Source organism: Xyrauchen texanus, chromosome 38, assembly GCF_025860055.1.
Source record: "Xyrauchen texanus isolate HMW12.3.18 chromosome 38, RBS_HiC_50CHRs, whole genome shotgun sequence".
In the NCBI taxonomy this organism is placed as follows: domain Eukaryota; kingdom Metazoa; phylum Chordata; class Actinopteri; order Cypriniformes; family Catostomidae; genus Xyrauchen; species Xyrauchen texanus.
In genome coordinates, this window is record NC_068313.1 from 20,688,962 (window position 1) to 20,708,578 (window position 19,617).

At 37.4% G+C, this 19,617-nt stretch overlaps 1 protein-coding gene across 3 annotated transcripts in view; it reads left to right on the plus strand.

Moving 5' to 3' along the window:
• Positions 1-1,399: 1,399 nt before the first annotated feature.
• Positions 1,400-19,617, plus strand: part of cbl (Cbl proto-oncogene, E3 ubiquitin protein ligase) — a 70,515-nt gene continuing 52,297 nt past the window's right edge. For all 3 annotated transcript variants that reach the window (XM_052109737.1, XM_052109738.1, XM_052109739.1), the window contains exons 1-2: positions 1,400-1,868; positions 10,561-10,808. In XM_052109737.1, the coding sequence (XP_051965697.1) occupies positions 1,722-1,868; positions 10,561-10,808 (395 nt within the window). In that variant the 5' untranslated portion in view covers positions 1,400-1,721. The remainder of the gene's footprint in view (positions 1,869-10,560; positions 10,809-19,617) is intronic.

The window sequence follows — 19,617 nt, forward strand, 5'->3', positions numbered from 1 at the left end:
TCCACATTCATTTGGGGTTTTGTTATATAGTTGCACCACCTCTCGCTGTTGTAACACGCTAGTTGCCCGATGTTAAAAATGCTGAGTATGTCATCTTGGTATAGACGATCCGATTTATATAGTAATATTTTTTATTTTTTATTTTATTTTTTTTACTGTAAATTATCCTCCCTGACCAACAGGTGGCAATATGCATGAATAATATGACTTGCCAAAACCACAAGAAGAAAATAGTGAAAGTGTAGATTTATAGTAAAAATTATTTTAAGCTGGAGTATATAATTTTTGGGACATTAGTGCCACCGAACGGAACAGAAAAAATAAATGTTTTTAAAACAGATTTCTGAATATGCCCCCTGCCTGCATTCAGGGACGTAGATTCAAGCCAAATCAAGCCCTTGCCTGAAGTTGATCAAACAGTCAGAATGTCCCGCCCCAACTCACGCCATTGAGTGCACAGGCAGAGTGCGCGGTAGGTACGTAGTTAGACAAGCAGGTAGGACATCCAATCATTGCATTGAATTGCTGTCAGGATGCAGAGACTTTCAACCAGTTTGAAACATTTTTTTTTATAAAGTGCATACTCTAGCTTTAATTATTGATAATTTTCTCACCCAAATTTATCATATCGCTTCAAAAGATATGGATTTAAGATTATAGATTACTTTTATGCTGCATTTATGTGCTTTTTTTGCTTCAAACCTTTGTACCCATTCACTTGCATTGCATGGACGTACAGAGATGAGAAATGTGACTAAAAATCTTAATTTGTGTTCAGCAGGCATGCACATCTGGGATGGCATGATGGGGAGTAAAAAATATTAGATTTTTCATTTTTGGGTGTAATATCCCTTTAAACAATTTATTTATTTAACCAAGTACAAATCCTCTACTCTTCCAGAGGCTTAGTTCATTCATATTAATTATATGTTGACGTTGCTTGGTAACCTTCCTAACGTCATTAATATTCATAGACCAAGTCATCATCATACACATTCGCACGAGGGCAGGAGAAACAGGAGAAAGGAGGGCAGGAGATTCGCAGGAGAAGCAGGAGAAACGTGCGAATGAGAAAAGAGGGCGAGGTCTGCACAGGCGGAAGTGGACGAACAAGAATCTCACGAGAATGGGGGGGGGGAGATAGAAGATGGTGTTCATTTCCCTAATATATTTATTTATCCTTACCCCCCTGCTGTCTTATCTGAGATATTTTAAAATGTATGTGGAGAAAGACGATTTGAGCTTGGTTTATAATAAGCACGAGCGGTCGCTTATTATAAAGCCCCTCCCCCCATAGACTTGCTCAGTCTGAACTTCCCGTTGCAGAAGCGCATAGACGAGAGAGAGAGAGAGAGAGAGAGAGAGAGAGAGAGAGAGAGAGAGAGAGAGAGAGAGGAAAAAGGGAATATCACGCACGGGTGTCGTTGTGAAAGCAGTTGTTCCTCCACGTCCAGACACCCATCTTTACACGTTAAAACTCTTTTTTTACGCGATATTTTTAACGGAATCAGCTCTTTACCGATATTGCTTCAGTGTGGTTTGCGACAGGTAGTGTCAGCTTCCTGCACGGCGATTTTAATGGGGGTCTTGTATCGATAAAGCAACCCCCCTCCCCCCCCGACGGACCCTCGCTCGAACCGGACTCGGGCGCTGTCCTCGCCGGGGGGTGTCCGATCCCAGTTCTATTTTTGACTACGAAAAGCAAACTGTGGAGTTCGAAAATGGCAGGAAATCTGAAGAAAGGTGGGGGGCTAATTGGCATGATGAAGGACGCTTTTCAGCCTCACCATCACCTCCACCACTCCCATCACCAGCCCGGGGCTGTGGACAAAAAGACTGTGGAGAAATGCTGGAAATTCATGGACAAGGTGAGTGACTTAATCAAGCAATGTAAGGATAATAGAGAGCTGCTGTGTAGTTAGCAAACTCGGTCTCTTGTTAGCTTAGCTGGACGGCCTGCACGCAGGAATACTAATGCAATATGGCAGGACAGCTGTGCTAAGGCTAATTGCAAGCTAGTAAACTAAATTCAAACGAACAAATAGTTTTCGACTATCCAGGTTTGAAGCGTTGGTCTGTTGTGAAACCCTTACAACCCAACATGCCTAACATGAACTGTGAAAATGGCACGGGACTACAACAGAGTCTTGTGCTAGTTGTGTTAGCTCAATAGCTTGGCTCATTATTTTGCTAGTGATATGTGTAGTTAAAGATGAATATAAATGGTATGGGGATCTCTGTCCCAAAGTGGTCTTATCTGCTTAGATATCCCAAAACATGTTAAGCAACTAGTATCAGATTGTGCTGAGCCTCTCGTTGGTCAGTCAGTCAGTCAGTGTGCCCTTACTCAGTGTAGACGTGGGTTAAATTGCTAACGCAACCTCTATTTTCTAAAAATTTCTTTAGCCATAAGTTTTTAAATAACCACCAGATAGTGTCCAGTACAGACCAATACATTATTTTCCAACATATGCCTGTTGTTTTTCAAGTCTGTCACTCCAACTTTATAAGATAGCAGCTGTGTTAAAGGGACAGTTCAAAACAAGGGAAATTCTGTCATAATTTACTCACCCTTATGTTGTTCAAACCATCATTCATTTCTATTAGTTTCTATCATTCACAAATGGAGATATTATGCAGAATGTTAGTCTCAGTCACCATTCCCTTTCATTGCATCTTTTTCTGTACAATAAAAGTGAATTGTGACTTATGACTTTACCGTGCAGGTTTTTAAGATATTTTTCAAAAGCGTCAATAAACCAGCTCGTCAGCACAGTTTAACTTGTAATTGACCTATGTGCTCTGCCAAATCTTTCTAGGCTTTTGATTTTCAGGATGACCAGAGCAACATTTTAGATGAGACGTCGGTTCCGCTGATTAGTCCAGTTATGAACAAATTAGTCAGTCACATTACTTTTTTGATGCACGTCTTGAATTTCTAATAAATTCAGTAGGAGTTTATTGGGTAAATTTGTTTCCATAATAGTTTATGCACGTTTCTTCTTATTGAATAAAAAAAAGTTTCCACCTCAATCGAGTGTGTATGTTTTTATGCACACTTTGGAGGTTTTATTTTTGTCTTGCTGTTTCCATCAAGCAGTTTTTATTCCATATACCAATATGTGCTTAAAAATACCTAAATGGACACCAAGCTATCGTCAGGCAAACTGTCCTTTTAATCGCAAACTGGTTTATTTTTTAATAGACTGATCTATTCGAAGAGGGGATGGTCAGGTGTGATGTATTTAAAAAACTGACAGCAGATTCAGCTAAACCAGCTAAACCAATGTAAAACCATGATTGTAACATCTGTTCACCAGTGGGGGTTTTGTTCAATTTGCTTTTTGCTGCCTCACAATACAAAAGTTGAAGCTGCAGTTCATGGAAAATACTTGTGGTTACTGACCTCAAACTTCCTGTGATGTTCACACTGATACATGTCATGAGTGAAATGCTGCATCTTTCACCAAGACATGAAAGCCATTTAAAACTCATCCTGTTAGTACAGTGAACCGTGTAAATACTAAAGATAGTATTTAATTCATTTTGTTGTGTATGTTGAACAGAGAAAATAAATTATTTCTGAGGAGAGGAAACAGTACATGCTTCCTGATCGGAATGTTTGCGACTTCCTATTTGCTTGGTTTCACATTGGATAGTTTGGTTAGCGCACGTGACATATCACACTGCTTTCATAAGTTAATCTTCCTATTTTTCGCAACATGCAGTCAAATGGAAATTTACAAAATTGACTGAATGCATAGAAAGACCGTGAACAGTTCAAAACCTTAATGATTATTTAGTATGAAGGTCTGGATCAGTAATTAAGGATGTTCAGGATTTAATTTACTTAATAAATACATAAGACAAAGTAAATTAAATAATGTTTTACAAAGCCTTGGCTGTTCATTATCCAATGTTAACTTTTTTTATGTAATCCATTTATCTATATTCCGTGAATCCACTGTAAATATTCAACAACCTCTTTATTAGATCTATAAGTTGTTGAAATATGTAGCATCTCACTAGTCTTTCCTGTTTTATTTTTAACTATGCAAAAATGTTGCACATTCAAATCAACATTGCTAATAAAATCCTTAATGCCGCCATGGGGTTTTCCCAATATTTAATTACTCCTGTATTCATTCTGTTTGTCGTTTGTATTCACCACCTTATTTACAAATACAAACGATTATCTAGGTGATTTTATTTCCTCATAGGGTTTAGTAATCATTGAAAGCAGACCGATGAAGAGCATAGGTTAAAGATTTGCATACTGGTAGATGGTTGGTTCTACATTGAATGCAAATATAAAGGCGTACATGGAAATGTTGTATTGATAAGTGCATAATTGCAGCAATGCAAATTCAATCATTTATGTTTTAATTGGATTTTCTAGCAGTACATTTCATGTTTTGGGACCTAGACGAGTGGGTCCGCAGGGAGTGGATATGGCTTGTTTCTCCTCTGTAGGGGTGCAAAGGGGGTGAACAATTTTGCACCACTTTGCACTTTTGTTTTATTTTTCAGACAGACTATCACTGGAAGTCATAATGACTGCACGTCTGCACATGGACACATAGACGCATGCATGCTCACTGATAATTCTCGAGCCGTCCTGTCTCCACAGTCTTATCTCTTGGCTGTCAGTATGATGGTAACTAATACTGGGGAGCTGGGGGTGCATGAGAGACAGAAGATTTGGACCGTAAGTCAGACTTACTGGTGACCCCTCTGTGATGTCATCAGCTCGCCAACCCCCCCCATCACAGCTGGTCCTGTGCTAAAGAGAAAAAAGATAAGAATGGCTACAAGGCCTCCAAGCAGCTGCATGCAGCACATACCTCTTATTGCTGGAACATGGGATCATGGACACTTTTCAAACTGCTAGGGTGGTGACATTTGAGCAGATTCCCCTTTTCTCAAATTTCCCACCCACGTGTTAATCAACAGTTGAAAAGGTGATGATATGTTTCTTTGGTCCAGACTACACAGAAACACTTTGGTTGAATTAAATCCAAGGCCATTGTAGCATAAACCTAGCCATTAAGTAGTTTGGCTAGTGAAGTGGTTTAGGGACATGCACTTAATCATCATGATTTTTTCTCTGGAATGGATGGTGTTTCTTTGAAGATTTCAACAAGCCTCATGCTCTCAATGCATTAACCTTATAGCATTAAAATTACAAAACTTACCAGTCACAAGCAGAAAATGTTGTTCAATTGGATTTGATACATAGTGTTGTGGATTGCGTCCTTGTCTTTTTCTACAAACATAGTTGTCAGGATATGTTGCTCACGTAAAGGCGTCGGCCTTCCAAGTTTGTTCTAAGGAATGCTCTTGTTGTTTGGCCTGAAAATGTGTGAATTTACATTTTGTAATTTAGCAGATGCCTTTATCCAAAGTGACTTAGAAATGAGACCCATAGCAAGTGTGTTTGTCATTTGTCATACAAAGTTGCAGTCTGCAGTATAGGTCTGCCAAGTTCTAACAGTGGATGGAATAGTAAAGATGCTAGCACAGAAGAAAGAGTCAGACATTGATTTTTGTATTTTTTTTTAAGTGCGGTAGTAAGTGCAATTAGTGTGAGTTTAAGTGCTCGTGGAACAGATGTGTTTTCAGCTGGTTCTTGAATGTTGAGAAAGTAACAGCAGATCCTGTGTAGGTTGGAAGTTCATTCCATCACAAAGAAAGAGAACAATCATGAAGTAGATTTTGAGCCTCTTTGTGATGGGACCACCAGGCATCGCTCATTCATAGACTGCAGAGAGCGAGTTGGAGCACAGACCTGAAGAAGTGAATTGAAGTAAGAGGGTGCGGTTCCATTGGCTGTCCAGCAAGCCTGAGTCAAAGCCTTGAATTTGATGCAGGCAGCTACAGGTAGCCAGTGGAGTGAAATCAAGTGTGGGGTGACACGAGCCCTTTTTGGCTAATTGAAGACCAGACCCGCTGCTGCATTCTGGACCATCTGCAATGGCTTAATTGTAGGGCTGCCGCCTGATAGTCGACCAAAGGTTAGTTGATGAGAAGAGTCTTGTTTGACATTTTGATTGGTCGGTTGGTCGCAAAAACGAAGAAAAAAAATCATCCACAGGAGACTGAAGTAAACTGGTATTACCGCTGTTTGGATGCTATGTGGTACTATGGGGTAATTTCATTAAGCAGGGTTAGGGTTAAGCCTAGACAATAAAGCAAGACACCTTGATTTCAAACTTTTAACTTATTCTAACTGAAAATTCAAATGAAAACAATTAAGTGCAATTAAAATGTGTTGAACCAGCTTCATCTGTGCATTCTCTACCGGTCGGGTATTTCGGTGTCTGGGAAAATACATTGTGTGTGTGTGTGTGTGTTACGGCTGTCGATTTAACGCGTTAATTCAGTGTGATTTACTTTTACCAAAAATGATTCGTTAAAAATATTTATGCAATTAATCGCACTTTAAAATTTTTTTTTAAACTTAAATCAAATACATTTCTAAATTCAAATTGCACTCAAAACAAAACCAAAAAACATTCAAATAATGTAGTGATCAAAACAATACTATATATATGTGTGTATGTGTGTGTGTGTATATAAAAAAAAAACACCTTTCCATTTAACATCCGTCTAAACATGCGGGCAGAAATTTACTTACAAAAATTAGGACAGAAAAACAATTATAAATGTAAAAAATAATTATAGTGTTGATAATAATCACTGAAATATAAATCATGGTTCGAGGTGAATATGTTTTTGTATTATTTTATATATTTTGTATTATTTTACAGGCCGCAGAGTTGCGTTCTCAATTAACTGCTCTGTGGAAATAAAGTGAATTGAACTGAAAGCACCTCCTGAGCTGAGATGTTTGAGGTCATTTACAGCATTCTCATAGACGGCACAATTCTTGCAACAAAAAAATTCAGAAGACAAAAATAAAGAAAGGGTGAGAACCTTTTGCATACACGTGTTCCATTAGACTGCACGCCTCCGAACAAACATGCATGCGCTTTTCTGTCATCTGTTCTTAATAATATAATAAAGTGAGTTTAGGCATGTGTCTATGGGCAAATTATTTGTAATATGAATTTGATGATAATAATAATTTAAAACATGGGAAAACGAGCCAAATATCAACTTGACATGGTCGAACGCATCAGCTTTTTACGATCACTCTGACCATCATCGATCCCCGAGATCATCGTCTGTCAGCACAACCCTAATGTGCATTTCTCTATAAATTAACAAAATGTCCAGACCGTCTCCTTGCTGGTTTTTCCGAAATGACCGAGAGGCAGGCAGAGATGTGAGCTGAAACAGTAGGGTTATCAGGCTGGAATGACAGGTAGAGCTACATATAATCTGCATAGCAGTGATGGGAAAAGCCATGTGCCTCAATGACCGGTCCAAATGATTTCGTATACATCGAGAAGAGGAGGGGTCCAAGCACTTCCTTGAGGAACCCCAGTTGTCAGCTGGTGTGTCTTGGACACCTCTCCTCTCCAGAAGACCTCAAACAATGTGCAGCTGACGTCAAGAATTCAAGGAGGATGAGGATGGATGATTTGGAGTTAGCTCTCGATAGTTGCAGGGTTTCAGTTACAGACAAGAGGGCAGTCTCCCTTGAGTGTCCTTTTTTGACTGATATCTGCCGAGTAGGTTGTTCTGTGAGAGAAAGGCAGACAACTGGTTGAATATGACCCTAACTAATTTAGATATCAATGTGAGTTTTCTCTATGGAAGGTCTTAAAATTAAATGTGAGTTTAAGAGATTTTAACTGTCTCTATCTGTTTTGTATATTCAGTCTCTTTGTCCTCCTGCTCGGAGACCTGGACTTGCAATAGGCATTGTTGTGTAATCTCCAAATTAATTTAATTTGACTGATGGAATACAGAACATGTTTAAAGGTTAAAGGAATGTTCCAGGTTCAATAATAGTTTAGCTCAAACAACAGCATTTATGGCATAATGTTGATTACCACAAAAATCATTTTGTATTCTTGTTTATTTAAAGAAAAAGGAGCAAAAATCACCGTTACAGTATGGCACTTACCATTGGGGCGAACAGTTCTCCATCGCAAAATCATGCCGATCCGGGTCAGCTGGCGCGGTTAAGGTTTCTTTTTCCACTGTGGTACATAACAGATCTGTCTTTTGGCGATGCTGAGTGACTCCAGTCAGGCTTGCGAACATGCAGAAAGGTAAAAGGTCCCAGATACGCTCCTTTATCGGTTCTCTTGTCCTGCGATACGATATTTGCAGATATTTCAAATTCTGCAGTGATACGATTTCGATTTGATTCAGGGCCCTGTGATCGATATTTCTATATTATGTGCCTATTGCACACAATCAATAAAAACACATTTTTGGGACATCAACAACAAAATAAGGTACTTCAGATGTTGAATAAAATTATACAAATAATAATATAAAAAAATAAAGTCACACACAAGTGATCATCAATTGTTTGATTACAACTTATTTTTCAGTTTAATCCAATTCAAAATATATACCCATGACTTGTTTCCAACTGTCTGTGCTATCTGCGGTTTTCTTGGCTACAACTTCCACAGTTGTAATAAACTTTTAGAACTATCAGACAACGTTTTTATACAGAGACTTGTTTAATAGATATTTTTTTAAAAGTACCATCTGAACAGATTTTACAGTTTTTATCTTGTATAAACTTAGTGTCTTATCTAATATTGCAAAAACGTAGTGACAAACCCTTGTTTGCCATGTGAATAGCCTTGTTGCGGACATGGCATTAAAACTAAATAAATAAATCCACAGTTGTAATGAAAAATTCTGTTACAGTTAACTGGGATAAATGTTAGTTAGTTTGTTGATGATTAAATTCTTAAAACATGCTTGTGCTGGGCAACAGGTGATTTCTCTTTCCCTCATTAGTGCTGATCAAAACGTTGCCGTTGTCAAGACGTTTCACATGATGGTTGAACTGCTCCATGGTACATTTAAATAGCAAATTCTCATGTCAAATTCAAATGGGTCGTTGCTTATACTTGAGTATTAAAATAAAGGTACATGTCAAGTCAATTTTAATTGTATAGTGCCTTTCACAACACACATCGTTTCAGAGCAGCTTTACAGAAGATCAGCATTAACAGACGATAAAACTGTAATGTCTATAATGTCGATGAATCATCATTGTGTAATTAGATAAAATATGATTGTTAATCGTGTTTAAAAATAAGTAATTAAATAATCATTGTATTAATGACCCCAATGAGCAAGCTGAAGGCGACTGTGGCAAGGAACACAAAACTCCATAAGATGTTGATTTGTTGGAGAAAAATAACCTTGGGAGAAACCAGACTCACTGTGGGGGCCAGTTCCCCTCTGGATAACATCATGAATATAATGTAAATATTACTTATGTATAGTTAAAGTCATGGTTTAAAATTATTAAACTAAGTGTTATGGGTACATCTTAAAGGTAAATCTTAAAAAAACGTCTAATGATATTTATGCTTTGTATCGATAACATTGGATCGTTGGTTATTAGATCGATGTCGATCCAGATTGATGAATCGTTACACCCCTATTATGCATAATAACATGAACATTGATCACAGCAGAGGATTTTTACATCCAACAGTGAACAAACAGCGCTTTGACTGCCATAACAGTGGTTCATTAAAGGACTAAACGCAAAGAATTAAAGAGACAAAACGTGTGAAATTCTGCACAAAAATAGAAATATAAAAATATACTTATCTATTTGTATTTTTTGTGTGGATTTTCTCCCCAATTTGACTTGCCCAATTCCCAATGCGCTCTAGGTCCTCATGGTGGCGTAGTGACTCTCCTCTATCCAGGTGGCAGAGAATGAATCTCAGTTGCCTCCGCGTCTGAAACACTCAATCCGCGCATCTTATCATGAGGCTTGTTGAGCGCATTAACACAGAGACTTGGCACACGTGGAGGCTTCGCACACAACTCGCCAGGTGCCCCACTGAGAGCGAGAACCACATTATAGCGACCACGAGAAGGTTAGCCCAACGTGACACTACCCACCCGAGCAACCGGGCCAAATGGTTGATAAGGAAGCCTGACTGGAGTCACTCAGTACGACCTGGATTCGAACTTGCGATTCCAGGTGTGGTAGTCAGTGTCTTTACTTGCTGAGCAGCTGTGTTAACGCATGTGCACTGATAGAGCGAAGTGCATCTTCAGGCTTCAATCACTCTGCGCACATCAGTGTCCCACATGAGAAGCATATTTAGCGCCTCTAAAACAAGATGAATACCATAAGGTTGCTTTATCACCTGATGGAAATATGTACAGACATGGCTGATTGACTGTGTCAAAATAAAGGTGCATCTTAAAAAAATTAGACCTTGATGTTTACGTGTTGAAACCAAGACATCGCATCGTTGGTGATTAGATCCATGCATCGATTCAGATTGTTACAGCCCTAGTTAACATGTATAATGTTTATATCATGTAGCATTTTCACTGGTCTCTTTATTTTCTTCTCTTTTACTGCTCAGTGTTTTAGAGATGCGTCAGTTTTATCAGTTCACTTTCATTGTCTGTCTTTGCTCTCTATTTTAGGTGGTGCGATTATGCCAGAACCCCAAGTTGGCCTTGAAGAACAGCCCTCCATACATACTGGACCTGTTGCCAGACACCTACCAGCATCTACGCACAATCCTGTCTCGTTACGAAGGGAAGATGGAAACGCTGGGTGACAACGAGTATTTCCGTGTTTTTGTGGAGAATTTAACCAAGAAGACGAAGCAAACCATAAGTCTGTTCAAGGAAGGCAAAGAGCGAATGTTCGAGGAGAACTCGCAGCCCAGGTTAGAGTTTCTGCATCAAGAACACAATAACACCACCTGACATAATTTGGTAATCCAATGATAAATCAAGTAATAACGTTGCTGCAGAAGACTTGATTTGTAGCTTCATAAACTGCAAACATTCAAAAACGATGTGTTACACTCCGTATGAATTATATGTAGAGGTGGGAATTAGCATGGAATTGCCGACACCATATTATATCGACGTCTGGGTCACGATATGATATTATTACGATTCTTTTTATTTAGCTTATAGTGATTTGAATCTATGATATTTTCAGACCTTTAATTAGCTCGTTTCACATTCATCTTTATTTGACTTTGGTGCTTTATTTCAACAAGTGCTGAACGGTACATACAATCATGGAAATCCTGGAAATTTCATGGACAAGTTATAACTCAATGTTTTGAAAAAGTCCAAATATAAACTATTTTCAGCAAGTGAAGTGTGCTAAGAATTCTATAAGTTTGTCAAGAATGTGGAGTAACATGAATAAGTGCTACTCCAAGCCCGCACGGAGCAGTACGCAAAATGCATTGTTGTGTAAACTGAGTAGTTTGGGAATGGGCATAGCGCCTTGCTGTGGCGCATTTTGCAATTTAATTTATGCTAGTAAGGTTTGCTCGTGTTTGTATATGGAATTAGTACATTTTACATTTAAATAATTGTTTAAATATATTAGCGCTTTGAATGTTTGTATGTAAAGAATCAACATGCTTCAAATGTCTAATCACCATCCACTTGCATTTTAAGGACCTACTGAGCTGAGATAATAAAATTTTCTTCAAATGTATTCTGCTGAATAAAAAAAAATGTCAAACACCTGGGATGGCATAACTGTGAGTAAATGATGAGATCATTTTCATTTTTGTGTGAACTATCTCTTTAAAGTTTCGGAAGCTAAAAATTATTTGTCACATCTCTCTGTTTTGGCCACATAAGGTTGACACCTTGCGTGTTTTCCATTTAGGTGGTCAGTTAGGTGTAAAAGCAGAATTTTGTCTTTCTCAAGCCACTTCTCTGCAGACAGTTATTGAGCTAAAGTTTGTGCTTTTTGGAATGCCTTGCGACTTTTCTTAACTCTGCGTGGGAGGCAAAAGCAGAAGCAGTGAAACATGGTTCGTCAAGCCTTGAATCTTGTAAAATGGTTTCTTGAACGAAGTTGAGTTGAGGTTACTTTGAGTTAAGCTCGAGCCATATATCAAAGATGCAAATGAAGATGAGTGTGCAAGCGCTTGTGGATCACGCAGTGGACTGGGATAATATTGGGTCTGTGGTTCTCTCCTGGAAACTCTGGGCTTGTGTAAGCGGACAGAAGTGGAATGTGTAATGCAAATGGGACCATTCACAAGAGGAAGAGCTTGAAGCCAAGCCCTTAAAAGTAAAAGGTCGCTTATAGGATCCAGATATAGCTGTAATTTACCACATATCTTTTATTATTCATCTTGACATTCTTCTGCCTGGTCTAGTTTAAAGGTCTGCTTTGGTGTGTTTATGAGAAGCATGAAGGCATTGAATACTGCATGTTTTAGCCTCTTTACATTTTCATGGTGCACCCTCCAGCCTATGTCTTAAAACAAAAATTTTTGTATATGAAAATTACATTGAACAGGCCTGGTAACCCATTGAACTGAATGTGTTATATGTTTTAAGGCTTTTTGAATACAAATTGACCTAGAACAACACAAGATTATAAAGAACAGCCTAATGAAACCACGCTGTTTAATTGATTGTAAACGTGTTCATACTGAATATTATTCTCAATCCTTTTCAGCAGTGGCTTCTCGTACCTTAGGCAAGGCATAACTGTCATTACTTATTTTTCATACTTTTTCACTTCTCTAAAACAAGTAAACAATTGGTGAGCTAAACATTTAGAAATTGGGAAACAAAGATTTTTCAAACTAAATCTTGTATGACGTGGGCTTTTTTTTTTTAGCCTCTTTGGCACAAATTCTTGAGAATCTTAGCTGGAGCTTTTCAGTGTTGTTAGACGATGAAGCTGTGCTTAGGCTTGCTGAGGGGGTGAAGTGTTCATATTGAGTGAGAAAGATTTAATGAACTCTGATGCACCAATCACACTTTGAGCCACAAAGACACTGCTCTTCCTGTTAACACGCTCACTTCCCCTTCCTGTTTCTCACAAGCCCCCCAGCATGCAGTGTTGAGGCTAGCTAAAACCTGCCATTTCTTACACTGACTGTCCATGTGATTTCTAACAGTATTGAATATGTTACAGCAAAAAACAGCTCAAAGGTTTGGACACATATTTTATGATTTTTTTTTCCTTACAATTTTAGAATAACAGAATCATCAAAACTATGAACGTATAGTGACCCTAAAAGGTTTAAACAAATGAATGCTATCTTATATTTTAGCTCTGCATGCTCTCAACCAAATGCATGTGGCATTCACTGCTGTAAAAATCCAAAACAAAGTATCTACATTTGCAATTGAAGGATAGGTGTCTATGCATTTCTGTGGAGAAATGTTTATTTAATGATTGACCTAGAATAAGATATAATATTCATTATTTAAGCTGTAATTATATGATGTAATTTTGAGTCCATTCAATTAAAATTAAGTTGAAACGACAACATTTAATAGCAAATCTAATTTCAGTCTACTTGTATCTAGTTACTTTAACCTAGTTAGGTTTGTTCTATATGAACACCAAGTTATGTGAACTTAATTACAGAAGTTTTGGAGATGCCATTACTCAATACAACTGAAGAAACCAGTTTATTCAATCAATTGATTAGAGTCAACTTATTATGGTTTTCAGTAAAACTAGTAAAGAATCAAAGCTGGTGCTTCTCTGTGTTTCACTTCCTATTTCTCACAAGCCCCCCCACCACGCAGTGCTGAGGCTAGCTAAAATCTGCCACTTACACTGACTGTCAAAGTGATTTCAAGCGCTATAATGTTTCAACACAAAAAAAACTGTTTGAACACACATACTTATTCTTTATCGTTGCTATTTTTGCACATTTTAGAAAGAAAGGTCATCAAGACCATGAATTAACATGAATGAAATTATATAGTGACCCTAAAAGGTTAAACAAATGAATGATATCTTATATTTTAGCTTCTTCTAAATGACCACCATTTGCCCAGACAGCAATACTGCATGCTCTCAAACAAATGCATGTGACATCCACTGCCCTACAAAGCCACAGCACAATAATTACGCCAACACTGACACTGAGAAAAATTACTTGTGATTTACTTTTTTGCTGTCAAGCCAAATGTGAATTGTAACATTTTCACACTCTTTCACAGGATAGATCATAATCCTGGAGACCCCACTTAAGTCAATTTGTATTAAAATATGTAGTTACTGCATTCTGGCTTTATAGAGTCTAGCTATATTTAGATATAGTGCTGTCTTATGCCTCCAGCCTGCATTTCTTGTTTTCACATGAGTGCTTCTGGATGCTCACAAAGCTTAATGTCTTTCTCCAACTGACAACCAGAAAAAGTGTCCAAACACTTTTTTTGTTCTAATTTTAAACAATATAACTATTTATTTATAATTTGAAATCTAAACAAACCACTTTCTGTGAAATCTTTTGTTTAAAAACGTGAAGATTTCAATAAATGTTTTAGCCTTACAGCCATTGTCAATATTAAGGTGACTACGGTAATCAAGTTGAATCAGTTGACTTTATGACAGATGTTGTGGAGTTTAACCATAGAATCTGTAGTTTGATCTGATAGGGGTGTAACGGTTCACTCGTTTTCTCAATGCGTTGATTACTAATCTTGAAATATGATTTTTGAATTGAGTATCCTTAATGTTGGTCAATAATCGAGTTCAATTGATAAAAATTTAATGAATCGCTATTCAACAAAACAGTGTGCAAATAACTATAAATATGTAATTATTTATATGTGTGATTTAATGGATATACACTGGCGGCCAAAAGTTTGGAATAATGTACAGATTTTCTTCTTATAGAAAGAAATTGGTACTTTTATTCACTACAGTGGCATTCAACTGATCACAATGTATAGTCAGGACATTAATTACATGAAACATTACTATTGAATTTGGGGGAAAAAAATGCAGAACGAACTTCTTAAACTACTTCAAAGAGTTCTCATCAAAAAATCCTGCACATGCAGCAATGACAGCTTTGCTGATCCTTGTTATTCTTGCTGTCAGTTTGTCCAGATACTCAGGTGACATTTCACCCCACACATCCTGTAGCACTTGACATTGATGTGGCTGTCTTGTCGCGCACTTCTCACACACCTTACAGTCTAGCTGATCCCACAAAAGCACAATGGTGTTAAGATCCATAACACTCTTTTCCAATTATCTGTTGTCCAATATATGTTTCTTTGCCCACTCTAACATTTTCTTTTTGATTTCGGTTTCAAAAGTTTTTTTTTTTTTTTTTCAATTCTTCCCATAAAAAACTTTTAACGGTGGAAAACTAGACTAAATGCAACTACCAGAATTGTTCTGTTGAAGAGGGTAACAAACTGCAAATCCTGAATAAAACAGTTTGGTGAATACATACATACATGGTTAGCTAGTTAGCTATAAGCTCGTTGTCAGGGAGAGTAAAAGATGGACGTTGTTTATTTATTTTACAGCATGGCCTCTCACCAACTAGGTAATGTAGTGTGAAATCAAAACTCAATTGACACAATCCACCACCGCACCATTTTCTGCTGAGCTTCAAAAAGATGCTCTGATGCTCGCCTTTCAATCTGCTCCATTACTGACTGCACTGACAAACTATAGCTAGCTAACAGCAAACAGATGTGATCAACATGAGTGACATGGTTGTCAGGGACAGGGTTAACATTATATTAGTTACATTAAAAATGGAAAATGATGGGGTCATTGATTGTGAAATACATACTGGAAAGTTAATAAACTAGTTAACAACATACCGTGAAGACGCCGCTTAACTCCGCATTGTCCGTCATCTCACCTCTGTAAACAGTGCAGTCAGAGCATACTCTGCTGGACAAACTACGTTATGACACAAATTCTAAATCACCCAAGCATTGTTTTCTGCAATATATGTTTAAAAAAAGGTTTTCATATTTGCAAATATCGGAAAAACATGTATGCCTATACCGATTTATCTGTGAAAGGCTCATATGAATCGGTCAGCTACACTTTGTGATAAATTGAATGCCACTTTGGTGAATTAAAGTTTCAGTTTACAGTTTCCTTTCGAAACAGCAAAATGTGGACATTATTCCAAACATTTTGCTGCCAGTGTATACGCAGATTCGTTCGCTAGAGCGCCTCAGATTGAGCGCACTCAAAGCTCTCCCATCGCAGAGGCATGCTGCATTCTTGTTCCATTCGTCCAGTTCAGTTCAGTTCCGTCCTTAACTCTTATTAAAACAGCTTTTGAGCACCTCGTGTCTGATCTCTCCTCTGGACAGCCACTGACTATCACATGAGAAATCGACAGCTCAGGAGATGCACTCAAAGCGGTGTACGGCTGCCAGCTCATTGTGTGGCCACTACTAAAACAAAATGCTTAAATTGTGAGGAAACTGACATTATTTTCTATGAGATAAATAGTGACATTTTAATGGCTGCATTGTTTATTTTGGGACTTGGCATGTTAAAACATAAGTTGAAGTCATCAAGTTGATATTGCTTTTTTCTTTTCATTATTTGTATGTGAGGTCTTTAAAAAAACTCAATGTAGTCATATAATGTAACTTTAATGCTGTAATATTTGGATTGTTTGACTAATTCAGGGTTCCGTGTTAATGGAAACCTGGAAATATCATGGAATTTAAAAATTGTGTTTTCCAGGCCTGGAAAAGTCATTCAAATTCATAAAATCTTAAAAACCATACATTTTTTTTTACTGAAATATGGACTATGAAATTCATCTGTAGTTATGCTTGGCTCTAAAATATTGAATCGGCACATTGTATTCCAAGAAACCTTTGTTAATGTGTTTTCTTTCAAATCAAATCACTTTATTGTCACACTACCATGAACACAAGTGCAACAGTAGGTGAAAGTGTGCAGTTCCGAGCAACATAGCAGTCTTGACAGTGACGAGATATATATATATATATATATGTATCTCAATTACAATAAACAACATATTTACACAATTTACATATCAAATGTACACATACTTACACAATATAATATACAATGTACAGTAAACAATACACATAATATAGAATACACATACAATAGAAAAGAAGATTCACTTTTAACACAAAGATTCACACCTTTAAGATCTGATAGTGGTGTCCTGGGATTATGCATCCACATGCCATTTTTCTGTTCACTTAATTTGGTCCACAATGCTCTTGCCCATATGTCTTTTCATGCCTCTGTTTCCCCCTCGGTTTATTTTGGTTGTTTCATCTTATCTGAATTTTATAGGTCTGCATGAAAAGTGCAATTATAGCAATAGGGAAATGCACTGTTGATAAAGGTAACGTCACCTGCCTCTGTTCAGTTTTAGACTGTTTAGGCTTTTTAACAGTTGTGCAGCGTAACTGAATTTTGTCTGCATGATGAAATGAGGACGGTTTCCTTTTGTTTGTCCCAGCTTACTTAAAAGATGAGTTGCCACTTGTCACTTTAAAGTCTTAACATCCTTATACACTGTTCTGTGAATAGTTTTGAGCTTGAAGAGGAAAAAAATAACTGGTGGGACTAGGACAAAGGCAATGTTTCAGATTACTTTGGCAATGTCTGAAACATAAGTCCAGCTGTTTTGCTGCCCAGTCAGTCAGTGACTAAACGGGTCTAAACTAATCTAAAATGTCACTATTAATTTAACCGCAAGATTTAGAATGTATGGTTAAAAACTGTGAAAAGTTTTTATACACATGGTAAAATTAATATACAAAATATAGTATTATTTATATATAAAAATAATTTTTCCAGTGTAAGCCTGACACCCTTTACACACTGTCCACATTCATTGATGCAACAGCTTGAGGATGTCTATAATAGACGTGTCGACACGAATGTTGTAAACCATTTATTTGTGTTGTTGGCAGTAGTTGCGCCAACTCGTGCAGCACAAAATGGAAAGGGACACCCAAAACGGGACACACAATGGATGCTTCCATTGAAGACCGCATTATTGATTATAACGGGTTATATAGCTTTTTGACTCAACACACCGTCCACGTATGGTGTAGACGGGGTTCGAATGTGAAAACGTATTTTGCTTGCGCCCTGCAGTAGGTGGTTAGTGCAGCTGTTGCTATGGTTATGGACTGTATCTGCGTGGTGCTTGGCCAGGTTTCGTTGACTGAACGTGAACTTTTAAGTCACAAGAAAATGGGGCTACATACAAACTTCAAAATGTTGTGCAGGAATTCGATCAACCAGACTGATATCCACCGAAAAAGTGACTTAAATCAGCTGTTTGGGAGCATTTGAATGACTGAGGGGTTACTGAAGATGACGGATGTAATGCAGACAGTCAGAGAAGTAATATGAAGGTACACATGCTACAAATGGGACAATATGTTTCACTAGTTATCCAACAACCATCAAGTGAATTTAATATTAAAGGGATAAACTGAAAGCTGCAAATTTGTAATGTTTAAGTATGCTGACATTGCACTGTGATTTAAATAAAATGTCCCATATGATGTGCAAAAGTGGCATTGTGCCAAATGCTGGAGCATCTATTTTTATATGCTTATTTATTTGAGTAATTTTCAGTTTTTCTATTGTGTGGCTGCACTTAGAGACCATATATATCCCTAAGAAACGTGTCCACTAAAACTTTCAATTGTGATTTGATATGACTTTTTTTGCCTCATTGCTTTTGCATAGTAAGAAAATTAGCAAATAATCTTAAAACCAGTTAACCGTAAATAATTTTTTCCTCCGATGGTAATCTAACCTTCAAAAACTCACACCGTGGCATCCCTAGTACAATGCCAATAGTTCTTGGTTGAAATTGAGTGATACGTTGCTAAAAATGGAAAAATTTACATTTTATAAATAAATGAACTAATTTCAGCCACTCCTTTAGACACCATTTTTATTCTTTCCACAAACCACTTACAAAAGGATTGTCAGATATCTCGGACACATCTGTGCTGCCTTCAAAAACTAACCAGAAGGAACCGTAGTAGACAGGGTGTGATGCAAACGTTTGATTCAGATCAACTTTGATCAAATGCCACACATTGCCTGTAAAGGAAGCTTATTTTAGCACATTTTATAACAAGTGAAATAAATAATAAATTAGATAAAGTACAGCAGAAGGCTGACTCTGACAATGACAAGTTTTCCCATCTGACGGTAGCCTTCAATTTAGGCTCATAGATCTGGTCATGTACTGGTGTCTTGGCTAACTGTGGGGGAAAGCAATCCCATCAAACAGAATTTGCTTTTACCTGTAATGAAATCTTCAAAGTAAAGTAAGCTCCAGACCTACATGTTCAAATGTGTGATTGTACAGGTGTCTTATCATCTAGATCCTGAATTGCTTGTTCATTTGCAATCATTTTAGAGCTATTATTTTTTTTATTTAGTATTCAATTGGCTTGCAAACAAAATACAGATCTGGATATTTTTGCTTAAAGTGCGGAAACTCCACACAACAATGGGCATGCTTTTCTTTCTAAAAGCACTGAGTGTGATAAATGACAAGAAATGTTGTTTGTCACAAAAACATATGCTTGAAGAAACCCACTTTATTATATTTTTAAGAACAGACAAGAGAAAAGCCGTCAATGCTCTTGTCCGATTCACCTTTTGTTCTGCAGTCTTTCAGAATGCACACATGTAGACATGCAGCACGAGCCTGTCTCGTGGGACAAGCGCATGTA